This window comes from Electrona antarctica (assembly GCF_951216825.1).
Source record: "Electrona antarctica genome assembly, chromosome: 4".
Classification (NCBI taxonomy): Eukaryota; Metazoa; Chordata; class Actinopteri; order Myctophiformes; family Myctophidae; genus Electrona; species Electrona antarctica.
The window spans coordinates 13,708,450-13,729,999 of record NC_136809.1 but is presented as its reverse complement, the minus strand read 5'-3'; the positions used below and the strand labels follow the sequence as shown (position 1 = coordinate 13,729,999).

At 40.6% G+C, this 21,550-nt stretch overlaps 1 protein-coding gene across 4 annotated transcripts; it reads left to right on the top strand.

Annotated features, from left to right (window-relative positions):
• The first annotated feature begins 1,148 nt into the window (after positions 1 to 1,148).
• shoc2 (SHOC2 leucine rich repeat scaffold protein) lies at positions 1,149 to 18,352 on the top strand. Of its 4 annotated transcripts, none has more exons than XM_079500170.1 (9): positions 1,149 to 1,273; positions 6,084 to 7,151; positions 7,579 to 7,716; positions 7,923 to 8,053; positions 8,854 to 9,042; positions 11,044 to 11,166; positions 12,905 to 13,042; positions 14,057 to 14,174; positions 17,349 to 18,352. In XM_079500170.1, exons 2-9 carry the CDS (start codon positions 6,449 to 6,451, stop codon positions 17,555 to 17,557), a joined length of 1,749 nt encoding a protein of 582 aa, XP_079356296.1. In that variant the 5' UTR covers positions 1,149 to 1,273; positions 6,084 to 6,448; the 3' UTR covers positions 17,558 to 18,352. The 4 variants fall into 4 exon arrangements, with proteins under 4 accessions (XP_079356296.1, XP_079356299.1, XP_079356297.1 ...); XM_079500173.1 differs by lacking the exon at positions 1,149 to 1,273 and adding an exon at positions 1,412 to 1,490; XM_079500171.1 differs by lacking the exon at positions 1,149 to 1,273 and adding an exon at positions 1,457 to 1,571.
• Positions 18,353 to 21,550: the final 3,198 nt, after the last annotated feature.

Genomic DNA, 21,550 nt, shown 5'->3' with positions numbered 1-21,550 from the left:
TGTGGGTCATGAGTCTGACCGAAAAAATAAGGTTGCGAATACAAGCGGCCGAAATGAGTTTTCTCCGACGGGTGGCTGGCATCTCCCTTACAGATAGGGTGAGAAGTTCAGTCACGCGAGGGAGACTGAGTAGAGCGTGAAGTGTGGGTCATGACCGAAAGAATAAGGTTGTGAATACAAGCGGCCGAAATGAGTTTTCTCAGACGGGTGGCTGGCATCTCCCTTACAGATAGGGTGAGAAGTTCAGTCACGCGAGGGAGACTCTGAGTAGAGCCGCTGCTTCTTCGCCTGAAAAGGAGCCAGCTTAGGTGGTTTGGGCATCTGGTTAGGATGCCTCTCGGGCATCTCCCTAGCGGGAGGTCCTCGATGCACGTCCCACTGCATGGAGGAGACCTGGGCAGACCAAGGCGCAGATGGACGGATTACATCAACTCACTAGCCTTGGAACGCCTGGGGATCCCCCAGGAGGAAGTTACTAATGTTGCTCTGGAGAGGAATGTCTGGAGCTCCCTGGTGGAGCTGTTGCCCCCGCGACCCGACTACGGATAAGCGGTTGAAGATGGATGGATCATGGATGGTGCTCAAGTGAAAAAAGGTCACATTGTGCAGCGCGTTGAACCTGGCCGGTTGCCTTAATAGTGTGAGATTTATAGATTTTGGGGCATAAATAATACATTAGAAGCTTTTTATCAAGAATTGATCAATGCCACCATGGTCCATATACTGTACACTGTACAAAGAAAAAAACAAAATTCAAAAGGCACATTGCTGTCCAGAGGGCAAAGGGCAGGTGCTCTAGCACCACCTAGTGTCTATCTGTGCACGCCACTGCCCACTGGTATGATCCTAGAGTAGTATATTAAATGGTATGGTCACCGTCTCATTGGTCTGGGGAATCTTGGGGATCTTTAATAGCATAATTGATTTTCAATTCGAATTGACAGATCCATATGGTTTGAAATATCACAGCCAATGTAATCGATGGTTATGGTGCTATGACTGCTATCCACATTATTATTATTATTACTACCCTTATTATTATTATTTATTATTATCATCAAATAAAAACTGTCTACGGTCCGGTAGGCCTATACCTTTTTTGTCTCGTGATCCTCCATTGGTTAGGCGGCGTGCATAGTGACGCAATGTGGTGGTGGTGGTAGAGAGAGGGAGGGGACCGGGGAGAGAGAGCAGCAGCGGTAAGGAAAAGAGAGAGAGAGGGCAGGGGAGGAAGCAAAGCAAAGCAAAGGATGGCGGAGTCACACCTCTGAAGGTAAAGTAGACGATCTATTGTCACACTACACACAAACCAATGTGAATGTTTTTCCCTGCTTCCTTCAACTAATGCTTTAAATCACACAGTCACGCTGCCGTGCTCTGTGTGTGTGCAGTGTGTTTTGATGCTGACGGCCGCGGCAATGTCATTTTGCGGGAGAGAGGGAAGAAGAGAAGAGCACTCTTTTGTTCAGTTTGGTCGGAATGGCCGCTGTGTATGTATGTGTGTTTGTTTCCAGATGAATGTGTAGCCTTCTTTTCTGTCTCATCAGCACGCACTAATACACAGCAAAGAGGTGATGATGGTGGGGGTGAAGATGTTGAAGTACAGCCAGTTGTCGTCGCTTGTCGACAAGCGCAGATCCACAACAAGCTCACAACGGATGCGACGCCTTTGTTGTGAGCTTAATGTGGTTACCTTTTCTTGTCGGCGAGCGACACCGTCGTCCGACGTGTGTACAGTGTGTGTGTTTGTGTGGGGAGGGTGTCTAGTCTGTCGCCGATCATGTCGCATTAGTAGTGTGTGGCCGCGACGCGGCGGCATCTCTACGTCGTCTCACCCCCGACTGACAGCTGCTGCTGCTGCTGCTCGCCTCGCGCGGCCTAAATATATGTCTTATTTTTTTTTGTGACACAACCTCCCGTTCGGTCTCACGACAGCAAAACGACGCGTGCTCGGCCGATATAAGTGTCGACGACTCTACGTGACTCGCGTTCACACTGGTTTTTGTTTTGTTTTTTTGGACGAAAACACGTCATTCTGGCTGAATCCGCGTCATTTCTTGTTTCTTTTTTTGTCTGTCTGTCGGGCGAAACGGCTAAAGCTAGCGCGACTGTAGTGATGGTGGGGGGGAAAGAACCCGTAACGGCAAGCTAATGTCGTTTTGGAAATGGATGATGACTGTCTGACAACTTGTTTATTTACCAACAACGACGACACAATTGTGTTTGCGTGTTGATGGTGGTGTTGTTGTGTTTTATTCGTGGCTGCCTGTCTGCAGATGGAAATTGACAGAAGAAGGCTTGGCAAAAAAAAGAAGGTAGCTACTAGTTGTTAGCTAGCTAGCTAGCATTTTGCTTCACTGTTGACGTTTAGCAGCCGTTTGATTTCCTGCCTTGTTGTCACTGTCATTTTAACCACAGCTAAATTTAACAGCGTCGTTAATAAGTGTGATGGTCGGGCGTTATTCTACCAACCTCCTCTCTGATGGTAACGTTGTTTTACATAAAGGTGTAGCTAATGTTAGTTCCCTACTGTTTTTTTCTTCTTCTTTTGGCTAGCTAACGTTAGCTAGATGAGATTTGACGTGTAATGTTGTTGCACATTGCATGATGGAGGTGAACGTACTAACCCCCGTCTTCGTTTGGTCTTTGTGTTTCTGTCTGCGCCAATTAAATCTGAGGCGTTAACGTGACTTTCTCGATAATCCTCGTTCCATGGCTTTGTCATTGGCACGATTAACCAGAATAGCCACACAATTTGAATGCCGTGATTCTTGCACGGAGGCAGGTCACGGTGCCACTTCATGCTTTCATTTTATCTTCACTATAAAACAATCACAGGCATGCTGGATAATTTTTCCGTTTGCTAATAGCTGTTTATTTTGTCACCAATTCAAGATTTGTTGGCATTTCACACTGTATTCAAGTGACAACATGAAACGTAGCAGGACCGTGTACCCTTTGTGTCAATAAGACGGTTTAACTTTGATTCATTAACACTGTACACAGGTTTTTATTTTTGTAGAATTGTTTGTTTTTTATTATTAGACCAACAGAAGTTGTAATGGGAAAAACAGACTGATCTGCAAAAGATCAATGACCAATAGGCCAGTGTATGCACTGACACTGCCCAATGGAAATGTATGCTGTTCCATACAGTGGCCAGTGGTTAAAATACCCAAGCCAAGTTCCATGATGCCATGGATAGGCTGATGTCAATGGATGGACATTAGATTTTTCAAAGCCTGGTCTAGTATTAGTCTAGACAGTATACTAGTCTTCACAGCTTAGCTCCCAGTTCTGAATAGCTGAATAATACCCAACTCAGTCTTTGTCCTACATTCTAATCTCATCACAACAATGTTTCACATTGTTCACACGAATCATATAATGTCAACATCACTTATGTGTTTCTGCTTACTCTGTTCCATATGGATCAGTGTGTGATCTCACACTCCCAAGTAGGCACTGTCAAAGCCTACAACATGAAAGTGTGAGATTGACTGTCACAGTAATGGTAGAATTACAGTGTAGAATAGCTTCTTACACTTATTATTCACAGCAACTTTGTTTATGATGAACAATTCATTCCAAATGCAGAAATAAACCTAAAATGAAACTAAATGCGTCATTGGGAGGTATATTCTATTCTTCAGGTGTAACATTTTCACGAGATGCAATCATTGATCTGCGATTCAAATTACTAGATTTTTCTTTTGTGACTTAATTTGTGCTGTGAATAACAATCTGCATAGCAAGTGGTTTAACTCGAACCACCAGAATTGACCAATTCCTATTCTGATACGGTCTCACTCTGTAAAAGATGGGTTCCTATCATTGTTCCTCATCATAATGAATACATGTTGAATGAACTCTTAAGAGATGGCCCCACATTTTTGTGCATTTTCAGAGGTGTAAAATGTGAAAGTAAGTTATCCCACCTGGCCTCCATCTTTCTGTTTTTCTAATCCAGTCACTGCTGCTACCTTTTTATAATAATCTACTGTATAGTATTTGGCCACATTTGAAAGATGTAGTTAAGAACACATGTATGGGTTGGGTTTGGCTAATCCTTTGTTTTAACAACTGGGAGGACAAACATGCCAGCAAAGTCTTTTGGGTAGTATATACAAACAAGTAACACTCCCAGTGCTAATGCTGATAAAATAAAATAAAAGTACAGTATCTACACACAATTACTACTACTACTAGTGACTATTTGGTATTGCACTAAACTGAATTGTTTACGGCTGAAATCTTTGTTGATGGTTAATTGCTTGCGATGAACTCTTGTGTCTTTTCACCTTAAAACAAAATGCACAGGGCAGACATGAAAAATAACTTTAATATAATAAACAAATGACTTGACACTGTATTTAATAATTATGAACTTTCAAAATGTCTTTAAAATAGTCAGAATAGCCGATCTACAAACAAGCTTGTAAATCTACTATTTCCGCTATTGTTTGGAAAATGGAAATGATTGTCAATTATGGAAAAATTACGATTATCTCAAATAATGGCGATTAAGCCATGTAATGGTTATTTGTGACAGGCCTACTGACTGTTATTCTACCGTATTAGGGATTTATTTGTGACAGGCCTACTCTTATGCTATTAGTGTTCACTTTTTTACATTGAGAAGTAGGAGAATATTTGAAAGCATTTAAGTTGAGAAGGGGTAGGAGAATATTTGAAAGCAAATATGAAATGACTAGATAATCACTTGAGCCAGAAATATCAGATTCACAAGCTCACAAGTTCGTGTTGCAATGCTTTGTAAGCTTGCAGATCTTCAATTTTTGGCAAAGAGATTAGTTGTAGAGGGGGAAAAGAGTGGACCAAGATCAATGATCGTCCGATTTTCACTTCAAATGACTCGATCGGTGATTGATAATTTACCCGATCCGGAGAAACATTTAAGTGGTATAAAAGATCAGATATATACTATAATATCATTTTGCATCTTTGTGACGTGCCTAAACATTCTCCCCTTCCTCCCCACACACACACAGGAACAGTTTTGACGTGGGGTTTGACATAATAATAATAATTTTGGAAATATAAAAATGTTCCCCTTACGCACAAGATCGAGTTCGGTATCGGCCTATCGTGAAAAAAGCAATCAGTGATCGGGATCCGTTCCAAAAAAAACGGAGCGCCTCTAAAGGCAACTCATTTCCACTAGTTTACTAAAGTATAGAGGGTTTAAGTGGTTAAACGTCAGTGCAGCAATGTGGGCCCATATAGAGACGAGCCTTAAAAGGAAGCAGCTTGCACAGTTTTATAGTCCCTGAGATATGTGGTCTGCCTGGTTATTCTCAATTAGGCTATTATATATATTGTGCTAATTTTATTGGACACAGATTGGCCTGTTAGATCCAGTTTTTGACGTCCTTATTTCTGTGAATCAGTGATTGCACAGAATATGCTGTCCAGTTTGTCATCATAAGGGGATGCTGCTATCGACTCATTTTTCACCTAAAAGGTCTTATGACCTGCAGTCGCGGGGAGGCTGGGCTTTGAAGGCTGCTTCTAAAGATTACTCTCAGCAGTCCTAACCTTTTCACTTAGCTCTGATCCTGAGCCAAGCTTGCCTTTTCTGTGCTATGGCTTAGCTTGTACTAGTGTTGGAGAGCTTTACATAGACAAACACTGAAGGGTACCGTACAACAGCCACAGAGACTAAACAGATAGGCTGCCAAAGACATGCTGGCGCAGTTTGTCCTGTTAAAAATGTGAAGTGTTCTCTTTTGGTCTGAATTTCTTTTGGGCGTAAATATTCTACATGATTGTAGTTCTATGGACTTGATTGAGAACACTAAAGGGCTGAAAGTATGTTTAGGTGGGGCTATAAGGTTGAACTAGTGCCAACACCGCCGCCAGGCCATGTTTATTTAGTATGAGAAAGTTGTTGAGAGGTTTTGTCTGACTCAACAGGTTTTCTTGGACAGTCACTGGAAAAACTTTGATATTCAAGGTCCTGATTCCGCTATCAAGCTTTGTGTTGACTGTTGATGTTTATATGTCGACAGCTTATTTATTGTGATGATTTCGAGCTGACTGTCTCTTTTTTTTCTCAACAGCAAAGCCCAAAAGGATGATAACTTTGATGACCTTTGTGGCTGGAACTCATTTTAGCTGAAGGCCCAGGGATTTTCTGGTTCAAACAAGTATGTGGCCCAGGGCTGCCACAGTCCAGCTAATTGAAAGGATTTTTTCTCCAATGGCATTTTAACAGAAGAACGAAGTATCAACAGCAAGATAAACCCTTTTTATTGTAAAACCTTTTAACGTTGGAGGATACTCTTAAGCCCAAACAGGTATGTATCAACATATCCTTCTGTAAAAGCCCCAGGCTGTCGGAGTCCCCTTTTTTTTTTTCTTGAACACGCAACCTGACAAGAGAGACTCCCATGAGTGAGTCTGCAGGGGCCCCGATATCATCAACATGAGTAGTACTTTAGGCAAAGAGAAAGACTCAAAAGAGAAAGACCCCAAAGGTGGTCCGGTTGGGAAAGAAAGGGAAAAGGAGGCCAAGGCTCTGGCCAGTTTAGGCAAGGATGGTGGCAAGGAGCCCAAGACCAAAGGGAAAGATGCCAAAGAAGGAAAGAAGGACCCAAGCAGCGCACCGCCGGCTGTCGCCTTCTCCGTTGACAACACGATAAAGCGGCCCAACCCAGCACCGGGTACCCGCAAAAAGTCCAGCAATGCTGAGGTGATCAAAGAGCTCAATAAGTGCCGGGAGGAGAACTCCATGAGGTTGGACCTGTCCAAACGGTCCATTCACATGTTGCCCACCTCCATCAAAGAGCTGACGCAGCTGGCCGAACTGTACCTGTACAGCAACAAGCTGCAGAGCCTTCCCGCCGAGGTGGGCTGTCTCTCGGGTCTGGTCACCTTGGCCCTGAGCGAGAATTCCCTGACCAGCCTGCCAGACTCACTGGACTCCCTGAAGAAGCTGCGGATGCTGGACCTACGGCACAACAAGCTGCGGGAGATCCCGGCCGTCGTGTACCGGGTGACGTCATTGACCACGCTCTACCTGCGCTTCAACCGCATCACGGCAGTGGAGAAGGACATCCGAAACCTGTCCAAGCTCACCATGCTCAGCATCCGTGAGAACAAGATTAAACAGCTGCCGGCAGAGATTGGTGAGTGAAAACTAGGGAGGGAGATTAGTTTGACTGCCTTGCCTAGATTCTTTGGCATGTAAATAGCCATGTTCTGAGATTATTCTTTTGACACCATCAGTCACTGACTATAGCGGGCTACATGTGATGTGTATGTGAATTGATTTGTAAAATGTCTATATAATTCATTATTATGTGTAATGTGTGTGTATTTGTCCTGTTGTTGGCACTTGGCACAATGTGTATGAGCGTGTTTGTTGTGATGCTCTAAACTTGTCAGCATGTCTCAGTACCCACATAGCCATTACAAATTCCTTTATATTTACTCTACATGTTGGCTAGGTGTTTCTGCTGATGGAGCACAGAGAGAGAGTGAGATAAATCAAGTAAGGTTAAGGGTTAAAGGAATGAGATGGGTATGTAGTAAATGTCTGTCTTGTTCTTGCAGGAGAGCTATGTAACCTCATCACTCTGGATGTAGCCCACAACCAGTTGGAGCACCTACCGAAGGAGATTGGCAACTGCACACAGATAACTAACCTTGACTTACAGCACAACGAGCTCTTGGACCTCCCAGAGACTATAGGTAAGATGATTTATGTCTTAAGTGTCTGCTTCCTATATCGTGTAATAAAAAAATATATATATCTTAGATGGGCCTTTGTCATATACTCTAAACTTTATTGAGACTATCTACTTGGAGCCTTTTGCATCTTTTTATAGACAAACAAAATGACTGATTTTTATTTTTATTTATTTATTGAATATTTTATTTGGTGCTTTCAATTGTAGGCAATCTGGCAAGCATAAATCGTTTAGGTCTGAGGTACAACCGATTGTCAGCCATCCCCAGATCGTTAGCCAAGTGCAGAGAACTGGAGGAACTAAACCTAGAAAACAACAACATCTCAGTGTTACCAGAGGTGAGTAGAGCGTTTTGTGATTTAACCCATTTAGACCTGAGGATGCGTCCGTCACCTTATAGCTGTTAACTACTATAACCATTATTTTAAACTTTAGCTGTTGAAAGATCTACAAGCTCGTAGCGCGGCACTCTGTGCCATGATACAAGCTTGTAGATCTGCTATTTTTGGAAGAATCGTGAAAACGTGTGCACATCTTAGGATATATATTCTTTCACAGCGAAAGTTTTTAACTCTTATCTTTGCTTCTGGGGGGTCCCTGGAACAAGATGGGGGTCGGCAGCCAAATGCAGATAATTCTGTGGTCCTTGACAAAAAGTTTGAGCACCACTGATACGTTTTTCAGAAAACTGTTAGGGTTTAGAAGATTATTATTTTTAATCGGCTTCAGGTCTAAATGGATAATTTACTATGTAATGTAGGACTTCTACTTCTCAGCAGTATAACATGTAGCAACACTTTAGGGGTGCTTAATCAAACTAACTTAAGTGGTTGATTGCTTCGTTGATAGATACAAATATATGCTGCATATATTTTAAAAACTTGATTCTTACTTATTTGATTATTTTCTAAAGATTTGTTTGTGGGCTTTTTATGCTTTTATTGATAGTCAACAGTAGCCAGACAGGAAAGGGGAGAGGGAGATGGGATCTGTATGTTTGGCACACATTTCTTGCTTTCCAATTGCTTTCCAAATACCTTATCTCTGAGCAAAAGTGAGAATTTGTGTCCTGTGTCCGGAGCTTGCTGATCACCCTGTTTTTCTGCTTTGTATTTCTTCTGACAATGTGACTGCTCAGGGCCTTCTGTCAAGCTTGGTGAACCTGACCAGCCTGACGCTGGCGAGGAACTGCTTTCAATCGTATCCTGTGGGTGGGCCCTCACAGTTCTCTACCATCTACTCCCTCAACATGGAGCACAACCGCATCAACAAGATCCCTTTCGGCATCTTCTCCAGGGCCAAAGTGCTGAGCAAGCTCAACATGAAGGTGTGTGTGTACTTTTTTAATTATTATACTTGTTAGGGCCAAATGTTCCCCCAATTACTAGAATTAGCGTGAGTACAAAGTTCCTTGTCCTCAGAAGAGAAATTGTTTCATGCTTAAAGTTAGTGTAAGTAAGTAAGTCATTTTTTTTGTTAAAACAAAAAGATTTTTGTTAAAAGGTTAAATCACTATATTCTGATAGTAATCATTGTATTTGTTCAGTAACAGAGGTCTCCCTGTCCCTCCAGCTCTTTAATAAACAGAAAATCAATTTTCAGGTAGGTGACATCATTTCAGCCAATCAGGAGAGAGTAGCTATTAATGAGCTTAATTTTTATAGTGTTCCAGTTCCAATTTTGTCTGCTCATTTCTTTGTGTCATCACTTACAATTCCACTTGTTTAATCGGTGTCAGGCATGCCTAAATATGGAGTGATGTGACGTCAGAATAGGCCATATGGAGCCTGGGCAGGGGCCCTGTCCAGAGCCCGGGCAGAGGCCTTTTGTGGCGGTTCAGGACAACTGTGGGTCCGACCGACTCGACACCGGGCACGTGTGTCGAATTTGAAGTCGGTGGGGCGAACGGTTCTCGAGTTACGTGGATTACAGCTGTACACACCGATGTACAGACATGGTGCATTTTTTAGATAGATACCTGATTTATACTTAGTAGTGACTAGTGAGCTGGTGACATACACCAACAATCACTAAAATGTTGGTAAGACTAACGGTGTGCATGCGCCTGTTAGAAGGGGTTTACGCTTGATGAACTAGGCTTGTTCTGATTGGCGATAGAATTGTATACTTTGACCTCCTTTATTGATCGTTGCTGTCGGGTGGAAACCTCATATGTCCAAAACTTAATTTTCAGGATTCAAATTAAAAGGAGCAAATAATAGAATATCTACTCTAAATCTACTATTTTTTCCTACTTATGTGTGACACTCTAGTTGTATGATGAAGTAGGGCATTCATTTACAAAAAGAAAACACAAAAAGTTTAAATATGAGGTTTCTGCCTGACGGCAACGATATGTGAAATACATACATTCTCACACAATTATCAAAAGTATAAAACGCAAGAAAGCCAACAGCTTATTTCCAATGCGGACCTTTCACATGTATGTGATGAGTGTATCAGTGATTTGAAGTGTAAATAGTAAGGGGATTTCAGCTAACTTACGATCAGAACTAAGATGTTATATTAAAAAAAGCTCTATGTGCATTTCTAGATATCTCTGGAGGCTTGTCCTCTTGCAGAGCACTGCAGAATGAGTAACAATTGTGGAAATGTTAAGTTATTTTTTTCTCTTTTGCGACTTTGTTCTCCATAAATATATGCAATCAATTCTCCAACTCCATTTACTGTGTATTCCTCTAACCTCGTGCATGGTACTGTAAGTCTTAATCCAAAATGAATACGCTTAAATGTACCGCTTCCTGGTCGCTTCCCCTGCCGCTAGACAACGTTGTGACGTCATTGAAATCCCGAAACTCTGTGCACATTCATGCACGCACGATCTTAGCGGCATTTTTCACAGAATTGAGGCTCAGGTGAGGTGATATAAGGTGAGGGACGATGTTGGGAGCTCAAAATTTATCGCGACCTCCCGGTTAGCATATTAGCGTTGACAGTGACTCAAATGGCCGATTGCTACTTCCGGTTCACCGGGGTGGTCTTTTTCGTGCATTCTGTTGGCACTGCCGCCAGAGCGCTGGAGTCAATGGTGACATGGAATCGGTTATCTGTACACCTTGCACCCCTCCTACTTCCACCACCCCCTGGTTTTTAATTACCACGACTCACAATAAGAAATACCAAGGGTCAGCCTAGCTCACATGGCACTGTAGATAGGCTATTTTCAGCAAACACGTTTTTAGTTTTTCAGCTTGTAGTTCTGCCCTTTTCGCCAAATGTTTGACTATTATGACATGTCCACTAGGGTTGAAGTGGTTAATAATAATAATAAGCATATATTTCCGTTTGTTTTGTTTCTTACCCTCAGGACAACCAGTTAACGTCTTTACCACTGGATTTTGGCACTTGGACCAGCATGGTAGAACTGAACCTGGCCACCAATCAGTTGACTAAGATTCCAGAGGACGTGTGTGGCCTTGTTTCTCTTGAGGTGAGGCCTAATTTATCTTGTACTCAACCCACTTTTGCCATCTGTTGCAAGTGTACACATTTTTTATACATCACTGTTATGTAGCATTTGAGCCCTATAGCAAAAGTAGCCAATGTACTATCTCACACTGCAATGCATTTTGAGCTTGTATTTTTTAATCGTTTTGTCTGTTTTTGACCATCTTGAAAATGGCCCCCCTTTAGAATTTCATGAAATGTTCATGTACATTGAGTCAAAACTAAATGGTTAAAGATGGGCGGGGGGGAAAGTAGTAGTTAAGATGTGAAGGCAAATCTTATTTTTCTATTTATTTCATAGTGAATGGTCACGGAGTACATGTTTTAACACACGCAAAAACGGAGGTCTCCGTCCTATCAAATAATCCCGTTCCTCGCCTAGGACGGAGATTAATCAAAAGTTCCGTCTTTAATCGTATCATAACGGAGCGCACCAGTCTACTGGCTGGTAGTGTCGATTGAGCAACATTCAATGTCATTTCCGGTTGGGACGTCATCTAAAGTGGTCCCCCTCCATTTTAGTGGATGGGAGGAAAAATCTTAAAACGTGAATAACTCTTGATCTAAAATAAATCAATGCTTACCAAAATGTACCTTACTAAAATTTAGCTTACCAAATATTGTGTTTTTGACGGCCCATCGTGGTCCTGTTGCTTGTCGCGTTAGAAGTAATCATACTTCCCGTTGTTGTCGATCCCCTCTGGGGTGTTTTGGCTACATCTAGCTACTTCCAAAATGGTGCGGAGCTACCTTGAAATAGGCTCTGAGGCTGCAAATCGCTGGGCGCCCTGATGTAATGGTTCCAAATGCCTCCGGGCGTTCGGGGTGTTAATAGCGGGAAGTACTGTCTGCTTAATGTCTGAGCTTTAAAAACATAAATAAATCACGGTCTGTGAAATCAAATACTTGTAAGTCAAAAGAGCCAGTAAACGACAGAGCACCATTGTGTTGGATGTTGAGTTTCATTTGTTGTCTTATCCCTGCCAATGCCAACCGCTAATTGTCTGCGTACAGGAAAATGCAAAGTGAGACTTGTGAAGGATGTGTGAAACTTTTTGAGAAAAATCTTAATTTACACGTGTAATGTTGTGAAACAGTTTTTACAAGATGGCATGTCACAGGCCCGTTTCCTCCTAGATAATGATCTTTCTAGGCTATTGATGTTTATCCCAATTTTATTTTCTTCCAAAAAGTGTACATTTAGATGTTAAAAAGCTGTATTTCTGTCGACACATCCAACAGCCCTAAAGAATACTGTTTTTGACTTTGTCAACACCTACCACTTGTATCGCCCTCTGACTGTCTCACAAAGCACTTATCTCCCTATCTGTATAAAAAAGGAAATAGCAGTCAGTCTCTTAGTAAAATCAACTTCACAGCAACAATGCTAGTATAACTAAGACATAAGCTGCAAATTTCTTTTTTTTCTTCTTTTCCCCCCCCCCCCTTTTAATCAAGAATCTCTACTTAGACTATAGACTTGTTGAGATGTATTATCTAGAAGTCGGTGAAATTTCAAGCCCTTAGACAAATTAAAAACAGAAAAAATGCCATAATGTTTGTCCAGGCATTTATAAAAAAAAGCTATTTACAAGCCTGCTATAAACCACAGATTGGCCTAGTCAACATTAAGTGCAACTATACACAGTTAACACTGGGAATTTTGTTTTTTGTCTATTTATTTTTAATGTGTGTAATTGTAAAAACGTATGTCTTAACAGGTGCTAATATTGTCCAACAATCTTCTGAAGAAGTTACCACATGGTATTGGGAACTTGAGGAAACTACGAGAGCTCGACCTAGAGGAAAATAAGTTGGAATCCCTCCCCAATGAAATTGCCTACCTTAAAGATTTACAGGTATGACACAGTTACCCTAATTTCTCTTTCAAATAATCAGTGGTGGACAAAGTACATACTCAAAAAAATACTCAAAAGTACAAATTACGAGGTAAATGTTCTGTTTAATATCAATTCATTTTAACATTTTAGAAATTTTGAACAGCTTTGGTCATAGGGTGGGAATCATGGATCACCAAAATTAAAATGCAACCAAAATATCAAAACTTTTGGCAATTGAGTGTCATTGTGTGTTACTTGCGCTGTTCTATTATCATTTGAAGATGCCTTTTATTGAATCTTAATTATACCTACTTCTACCATGGCCTATGGAAAATATTTGTTTCTGATTGGCAAACTTTATTATCGGATGTTTGTTGCAACTCACATAGTCCCAATCAATAGTTTAATCATTGACCAGTATTGATTAAACACATTGATTAAAAAGTATAACGGCTGTCTGGGAGACCAAATGAAAAGTAGTTGCCAAGACAACACTGCTTTTGCTTGGCTGTTTTTCCTCAAATACTAATTTTACTTTTTGTAAGTGGCTATGGTTTATGCTGATAATGCACTACAATGTGTCCAGAAATGGTAAAATAACAAACTGCTGAGGGCTTCACCTGCCAATATCAGGATATCTCTGCTGTCGGGAAGAAACCACCTAACTCCAAAATGTTCATTTTTCAGAAAATGAAAAATAACTTACTTTTTACTACTTTTCATTGGTTCAATATCGTTCTAACCAATAGCACTGATTTATGGAGGAACTCAAATGGAGTTAGGTGGTTTCCTCCCGACAGCAACGATTATGTGGTTGTGCATCATTGTTTACATAACGCATGTAATGGTATTCTGGAGTGCTCTCACTTGTAGCAGTGTGTTCAATTTTAAAAGTTACAGTTACTGAGTCCTTTATGGTCTAATTGTAGCAGGACCGTTTACATAAATACTGGGATGTGGTACCTTATGTGTTTTTAAGTAAGGTCAAGTAAGTGGCACATTATTGACATCTTACCCATATCTATTCTGCAGAAACTTGTGTTGACCAATAATCAGCTGACCACATTACCCAGAGGCATTGGCCACCTCACCAACCTGACACACCTGGGTCTGGGAGAGAACCTGTTGCAACACCTACCTGAAGAAATTGGTAAATGCCCATCCAATCCCCTTGGCTACTTAAACGAAAGGCCTGCTCACATGGTCCTTAACCGGATCAAGTCTGCTCTGCCCACTTTATTTTTGACCTTGCTGTGAGTGATCGCTGACTGGGTTTAGTGGCTGCTGTTTAGTCAGAGATTAAAAGGGATGGAAGGAGGAGGGAGGTAAGGAAGTGTTTATTTTTAGTGTACTCAAACTAGGCCCAAGAGTTAATAATAACAACTGTGTCTTGTGGGGATTCTGGTCGCCCTTAGCAACAGTTAAATCTTGAGTCTTTTCTTAACAAGATGGCAGAACACATTTGAAAGGGTTAGTGTGCTTGTCATAACTCTAGTCATACAGTATCTATGCAAGTTGTACCCTAGGCTTCGAGAAAGCATGCTGCTCTTGTCAGTTGTCACCCATCTCTGTGGGGTGGGGTGGGATGTTGAGTGGTGTTTTATTGTCATGCACATACAAACCTGCCAAATGTAAGCATTTTACAATTTTCATACCAGGTAGTACGCATTGTGACATCAAAGTACGCTGGTACAATGCTCCTCTAAAGTTATGTAACACTTTGTGGGTTCTGATTCATGGAACCCACAACATGTACTACGCACCTCAAAAATAGCCAATCTACAAGCTCACAACACATCTCTCCGTTGTGAATGACTGTCGACCCTGTAAAGAGAGAGCTGCCTACCATTCCTATAATTTATTTAACACTATTTTTGTCGGCGAATTATTCAAAATAAAGGCGCTAGAGTGCCAGCAGATATGGCGGATTTTACTCTGAAAAGCCCCACATCTCATTCCCCCAAAACCGGGAGGCATAATCTTCCGTTCTTACCTCAGGCTGGTCACGCTAAAGTCTCTCTAGAAGCGTTTATATTCCAAACGAGATGCATGCTGAAGTCAGAAATGAAGACCGAACATTGCGTTTTGGTGGAGAGCTCCCTAGATTTTGAGTTACGAGGCAGGAAGTGGACGGCAGTGTGCAATGTGCATGCGCGAAACACCAAGGAGTACACTGCATAAGGAAAGGCCAACCAAAAATTACTATTCGATTTATTTTTTATTTATCAATAAAGACCTTAGGACCAATGTTCCCTCTAATCTTTCAGCAGTCTGAGCAAACACCTTCTGAGCGCAATTTGAACAACTGCTGAGCAACATGAACGCACTGTGTACATTACGCTCATACTTTTAATAAACTGTTCCCTGTCTGTCAGTTAAAAAAAAGCATATCCATTATTATTCAGTATTATAGCTATGTGAACACATGTAGAGGAATAAATGTTGACAAAAGAAAAGATGAAATGGCTTAGGCAAATTTCAATCAATTTAATTTGGGGGTCCTTGAAATTAAAATGGCTGAGAATCATGGGGGTCCTTGAAATTAAAATGGCTGAGAATCACTGGGTTAAACTGCAGACTATAGTTAATTCACAGAAAATACAATAACATGGCCTACTTAACCATTGAATTAATAATTTGCGCTAAAGTAATATATTAAGTAATATATAAATGTAGGTTTTAAGGCTAGACTGGCATTGTAGAGAGGTTAGTGAGAGGAGATTATCTCTCCATTGCGGGGCTGCAGGACTGTGGAGATAGTTAAGTCAAAACAAAGTAAGTGTGCAGCTTCAGTCAGTTTTTTGTTCGTACCTGGAGTAAGTGCGTGATCTCCGCTGTGCACAGGGGAACAATGTCTTTAATTATATCCATGGTCTTTTTCGGTACATTTATGTTTGTTTTGGTAGGCTAGAATAGATGTATATCTCCTCCTGCCATCCACCTCCTCCTTATGGACTGTTGGACAGCCACGCTGTTTCGTGTGAGACAAACCGAAACCAGCCGGACCAAGTCCGACCAACATTAATGCACATAGGGCCGCCGCATTTTTAAACTGTCCCCTTGAGACGGTACTAAACATTATTTTGTTGTGAGTAATTCTTGCAGTTGCAGTCTGACCGGATAGCTAGATTAGCTACACTAGTAGGCAGCATGTGGGCTAAAGTGCCCTCTGTTTACTCTGTCTGTGCATGTGGAGGAGGAGGAGGCGTGTGTGTGTGTGTGTGTGCATGTGGAGGAGGAGGAGGAGGCGTGTGTGTGTGTGCATGTGGAGGAGGAGGAGGCGTGTGTGTGCAAAGTGGGGGTAGTTAGGCAAACAAAGTAACGCAAAATAATCAAACCACTTGGAAACACAACTACAATCCACAAATCTATCTCTGGTGTTGTTCATGTGCGCTACACAGATTTGTTCTGCGCGGGACCTTCCTGAGACGTGCTTGTGCGCGCACGGGCGCACGTTAGGGGGAACATTGCTTAGGATGTCTGTACACGTCCTTAGCATCCCGTGGTTTTGATTCCCAGGACGTGTATACACGTCCTTCGCAACATTAGTGTTTAATATATTAAGTATGCATACTTTGTTAGTGCTTGCCTTCTGTTTGTATTAGCTTGTAGGATATGGTTATACAAAAGCACAATTCAATGGTTTTGATAGGCTGCATGGCTCAAGAAGCTGACAGACTAGTAGCTCTCATAAAAATCTGAGAAAGCCAAAGGGGGTTTTCCGTGATCCACTATAGCCTAATCAAACGGCATTGGTAGACAAGCAAGATACTATGAATTCATCTGTTGCGTACCCCGGTAAAGCTCGATGGTGAAGCAACAACGGGTCGCACGTCGAAAATAGCCGATCTACAAGCTCACAATGTGCTGTATCCTCGACATGGTGTGAGCTTGTAGATCTGCTATTTTCGGAGCGCAGTGGCCCGTATGACGAAATAGCAAATGCATTCTTAGGAGGAAGAATTACCTGAAATTAACATCTCAATCCAGTTTCAAATCTCATGGAAGACATGTTCATGGAATTCCATGGGTAATAATGATGATAATAAAAGAAATTGCAGCACAATTACATTTATAAAACTGACAATATAGTAGCCTAAAAACACAAATATAAATTAACTAAATAAATGCATTTATCTCATTGTGGTATAATTCGTCTGGGCTACCGTTTCAACTGTGACATTTGGTGCGGTTGACAAATGAACGCAAACAAGTGAAGCAAACGCAGCAAATAACAAATGCAAGAATGTTACAACTTCACCCCCCAATTGAGTCTACCGAACTACAGGTGTGAATGTGCCCCTAAATGACGTCTTTCCCCCAGGTACACTGGAGAACTTGGAGGAACTGTACCTCAATGACAACCCCAACCTGCACAGCCTCCCGTTCGAACTGGCCCTCTGCAGCAAGTTGTCCATCATGAGCATCGAGAACTGTCCACTGAGCCACTTGCCACCCCAAATCGTGGCCGGAGGCCCCTCGTTCATCATCCAGTTCCTTAAGATGCAAGGGCCTTACCGTGCCATGGTGTGATCTCAGAGCAGCCCTCCATGCCTGTTCGTCCCATTATTTGTCATGCACTGCAAAGAAAAGGAGTATTCGCCAGGCGCAACTTTACAAGCTCCTTTACTTCCTACAATATCTACGGGCGAAAACGTGGCAGATATACGAAGACTGAGTTCCATGTTTCCCTAGGATTCATCATGGCCATTTAGGACCCCCCTACCGCCACTCATCATTCATTTTGAATCATGTTAAAGAAAACATATTGCCAAGTCTTTGCCAAAACTATATAATATATATATATATACATTTCACATACATGTACATATGTGTATGTATGTGAATGAGCGCAACTGAGATATGTGGCAAGTCTTTTAAACGTATAAACCCTGCTCCTCCCATTGCCAATGTATTTACAGTAATTACAAGCATCTACTAAGTGAGCAAAGATACAATTGTATGCAAAAACAAAACATATTTGGAACTACATATTTACTGCTGCTGCCGTAATCCACGTTAACTTTTTCATCCATTCATATTTTCTTTTGATATTTTATTCCCTTTTTTTTTTTTTACCACTTGTCAACTAAAGATGTATCTTATGTTAATAGCGTCTTGACCATGGAGAACAAATGTATAATGCCGGTGTTTTGTTTTTTAACTTTTTTTGTTTTATTTTTGTTTCAAGAAACTGTGCCTATCTAGAATGATCCACTGGTTCATTTCTAAACACAATTGTCCATGAGAATACAAAGGTATAAATTATTTCAAATTTGCTTTTATATACATAATTGCTGTTCTTGCATTAAAAGTTTTTTTAATTTTTTTGTCGTTGCCGTAAGTGTAAACTATAAAAGCAAGTGATATCATTTGTAATTTAAATTGAACAGAAGTCTTTTAACTAATAGAATCTGTAGTTAAACATTAAGCTAGTAATGTACGCATCAGAAATGCAAATCGTAAATGCTTTAAAAAAGAAGAGAAAAAAAAAAGCAACTTGGAACTTAAAATTCTCAAATGGGCAGTGCTGTGTCCCTCATATATTGCGTTTTATGTACGACAAGGTATTGAATTAAAAAGACAAGGCATTGTCACTAAGGCATTTTTATATATATAAATCCTGATCATTGCCTTGAGTGCAATTTTTGTTTTAATGTTTGATTTGATAATATCTTCAGTGTTGGGCTGCATAGCTGTCATCCAATTGATCATTGACCAACATATCAGAAGAAAGGTAGCTGGGCCCCCTGCTATTAACAGTTAAGTTTGTCAACTTAGAATAAGGTATGCCAAAATCTGAATCTCCTTTCTTCCTTAGTCGTCTTTCATTTTAGTTACGTCCGCAAAAAAAAAAGGTTTTGTATAATTGATTTTCTGTGTCAGTCCCTGGTAATATATCCTATAAAGAACGTGCTATCCAATGGAAAAAATACTTTTTCTTTATTTCTTGTCCCACACTGTCCCAGCAATGCTGCTGCTCTTATGCACTTTTTTTTAAGACATTGGCATCCTCTATATTAAAAATGACAATAGCCTCTCATTGGTTATTTTAGCATTTTGTTTCATAAATGAACAAGTATTTTATCTGTTAAATGAACCATTTATCATGTACATTTGTGACTATTAAATATAAATTAAGTTTCGCAGGCTGAAATTACACTAGTAACTGTGGGGAGGTTTTCATTCTGTCGATCTTAAATGGAAAGTGCTCACTTGAACTGCAAGTTTCACAGAGGGTTTCCCATTTACTGTTCTCTTCATTGCTAGCAAAATGGTTAAAGTTTAATTGTTGCAGTTTAGATAGGCGTTTATTTTAAATCATTTTAGTATGTTTTCTTTCTAAATGATGAAACGTGTATTTAGTTAGTGTTATTTCAAGTGTCTGTACATTAAAAATCCCAACAAAGGTAATCAAACCAAACATTTTTTTCTTCCTTTGGAATGTGTTGCGTCCAAACTATATTCAATCATTATTCTATTTTGTATTGAACTGTGTGGGTCTACTTTTTTCTGGCAGCAGCTTACGGTGTGAGTTTTGAGGTATGGACTGGTCACCACAGGAAACCCAAGTGAGTACCACAGCCTACCTTGGGGGACAATGTATTGCTGCTTTTAATTTACCAGCAGAACCTGTTGCTGCTTTTGTGAACTGAAACGTATGCTGTACAAGACAGGCGAGGGGAAATGGGATCCATCTACTACAATGATACAGACTTCATATGTAAAACTGGCGGGGACAAATCCACTGAGTGTTTGACCTTTTCTATTTGGTATCAGGCCTTGTGGTTTTCAAACAGATCAAATCATTTTGACCCGACGATGACAAGAAAACAAAGCAAACCGCGGTGCATATTTGAGCCTAACGGTAACAGTACAAGACTGTCAGAAAAAGACAAAACTCAAAAAAAAAAATGTAAAAAGGGCTTTCTCTGTTCTCGCTCAACAATACACCAGAGGCATTGCATTCCTGGTTTTATGTAAAAGCTTCGGGGGAGCGGGATCTTTTTTTGTGCATTTAATTTTAGCTGTAAACATTTGTGTGAAATTGCCTTCGAGTACTCAAGAAGTGAGATGTGCATTCGGTATGCAGCGAGAGTGCTGTGTCCCATTTTACCTTCAGTCTGGTTTTTTTAATTATTTTTCATGTGCCATTTCGCAAGGTTGAAGATGCCACTGTTTGAAGATGCACAGAAGTGGGAGAAACAGAACCTGAAACGGGCTTATCAGCCAGAGAGCATTTAGCAGAACCAGGAATGTACTTTCAACATGATTTTTGTTTTGTTTTTGGGGAAGAAAATTATCAGCGATTCATTTGAGATGTGGTCAATGTGAACTATATTGGATGACAAATGTATACTGGTCCATCCAAACGGATTGGAATATAATTGGTGTTTATTTTTCTATCGTCTGTGATTGGGGCCTTGGAGAGTGTCCCAGAATCAAGGTCACTTAGTTACTTTTTTTAATTTTACAACTGTCTGTCTCTTTTTCTTGCCTGGTTATTTTGTATAGGAAACGAGCATGTTCAAAAATATTGACATGATTTGTTTGGGTCGGAATCGGGCCATTGTACAAAGAGGATTTTATGGTTATTTGGTATCTGCAAATGCTCTTTTTATTTGATTTTTTGTTTTGTACATTGCAAAGAGTATCCAAAGCATTGTGTGCCAATGCTTAACCTACGTACTCTTCTTTAACAAGCAGCCTTAATGGTCAAATGTTTTTTGTTTGCCTATTCCTTGTGTCCATGGTCACTGACTGTACTATACCCAGTAAAATCCTTGTTAGAACTCTGACATGGTAACATTTGGTTACATTTGTACAATCTGAGTTACAAATGGATAAATTAATATAAGATTTTACTGTGTACTCATCATTGCAGTGTGTATTTGGGTCTAGTTTCTTCCTGTCTGATTTTATTTTTGTTAGAATCTGGCAATAAGGTAGTCGCAGCATTATTACAAATCATGCACTTTTGCATTAAAGGGGAATTTCACAAAACCAGTCCAAAAAGCATGTGTAGGCTAGTAGGAGATCTGCGATACTTGTTTTCTCCATCAACAAAACGTAATGCCAAATTAGAAAATATCTTAAAAAAAATGTTTTGTGGATACTCTTGCTTCAAACATGATTATTAATTTGATGATTGGTCTTGGTAAATGAATATGTAATTTGATGGCATATGATTGTTGCTTTTCTTCATTGTTGGGGTGTAAAACTCATGAAACATTTTGTAACAGAGTGCTTTTGCAGAATTACGTGCTATTTTTGGTTGAATTCCTCTTAAATGTGACACATCCAGCTGTCCATACTGCGTATCTTCCTTAAAACTGATCCTACGCACCACATCACTGCATAACATCCTACTGCAGACCCCCCTCCCCAAATTATTTCTGACTGCCTTATGTGCACCAAACAAAACCACACTTTGAATTGAATCAACACATATTAGATACCCAGTTGTATTGAACATATTTTAACACTTAAACCTTATATATTTTGTTGACCCCAGGGCTCTATAGG

Excerpts from the sequence above, each read along its gene's own strand:
- shoc2 (XM_079500170.1), top strand. The coding sequence starts at position 6,449 with ATGAGTAGTACTTTAGGCAAAGAGAAAGACTCAAAAGAGAAAGACCCC. Across the intron at positions 9,043-11,043 it reads TGAGCAAGCTCAACATGAAG|GACAACCAGTTAACGTCTTT; the intron begins GTGTGTGTGTAC and ends TCTTACCCTCAG. Across the intron at positions 11,167-12,904 it reads GTGGCCTTGTTTCTCTTGAG|GTGCTAATATTGTCCAACAA; the intron begins GTGAGGCCTAAT and ends ATGTCTTAACAG.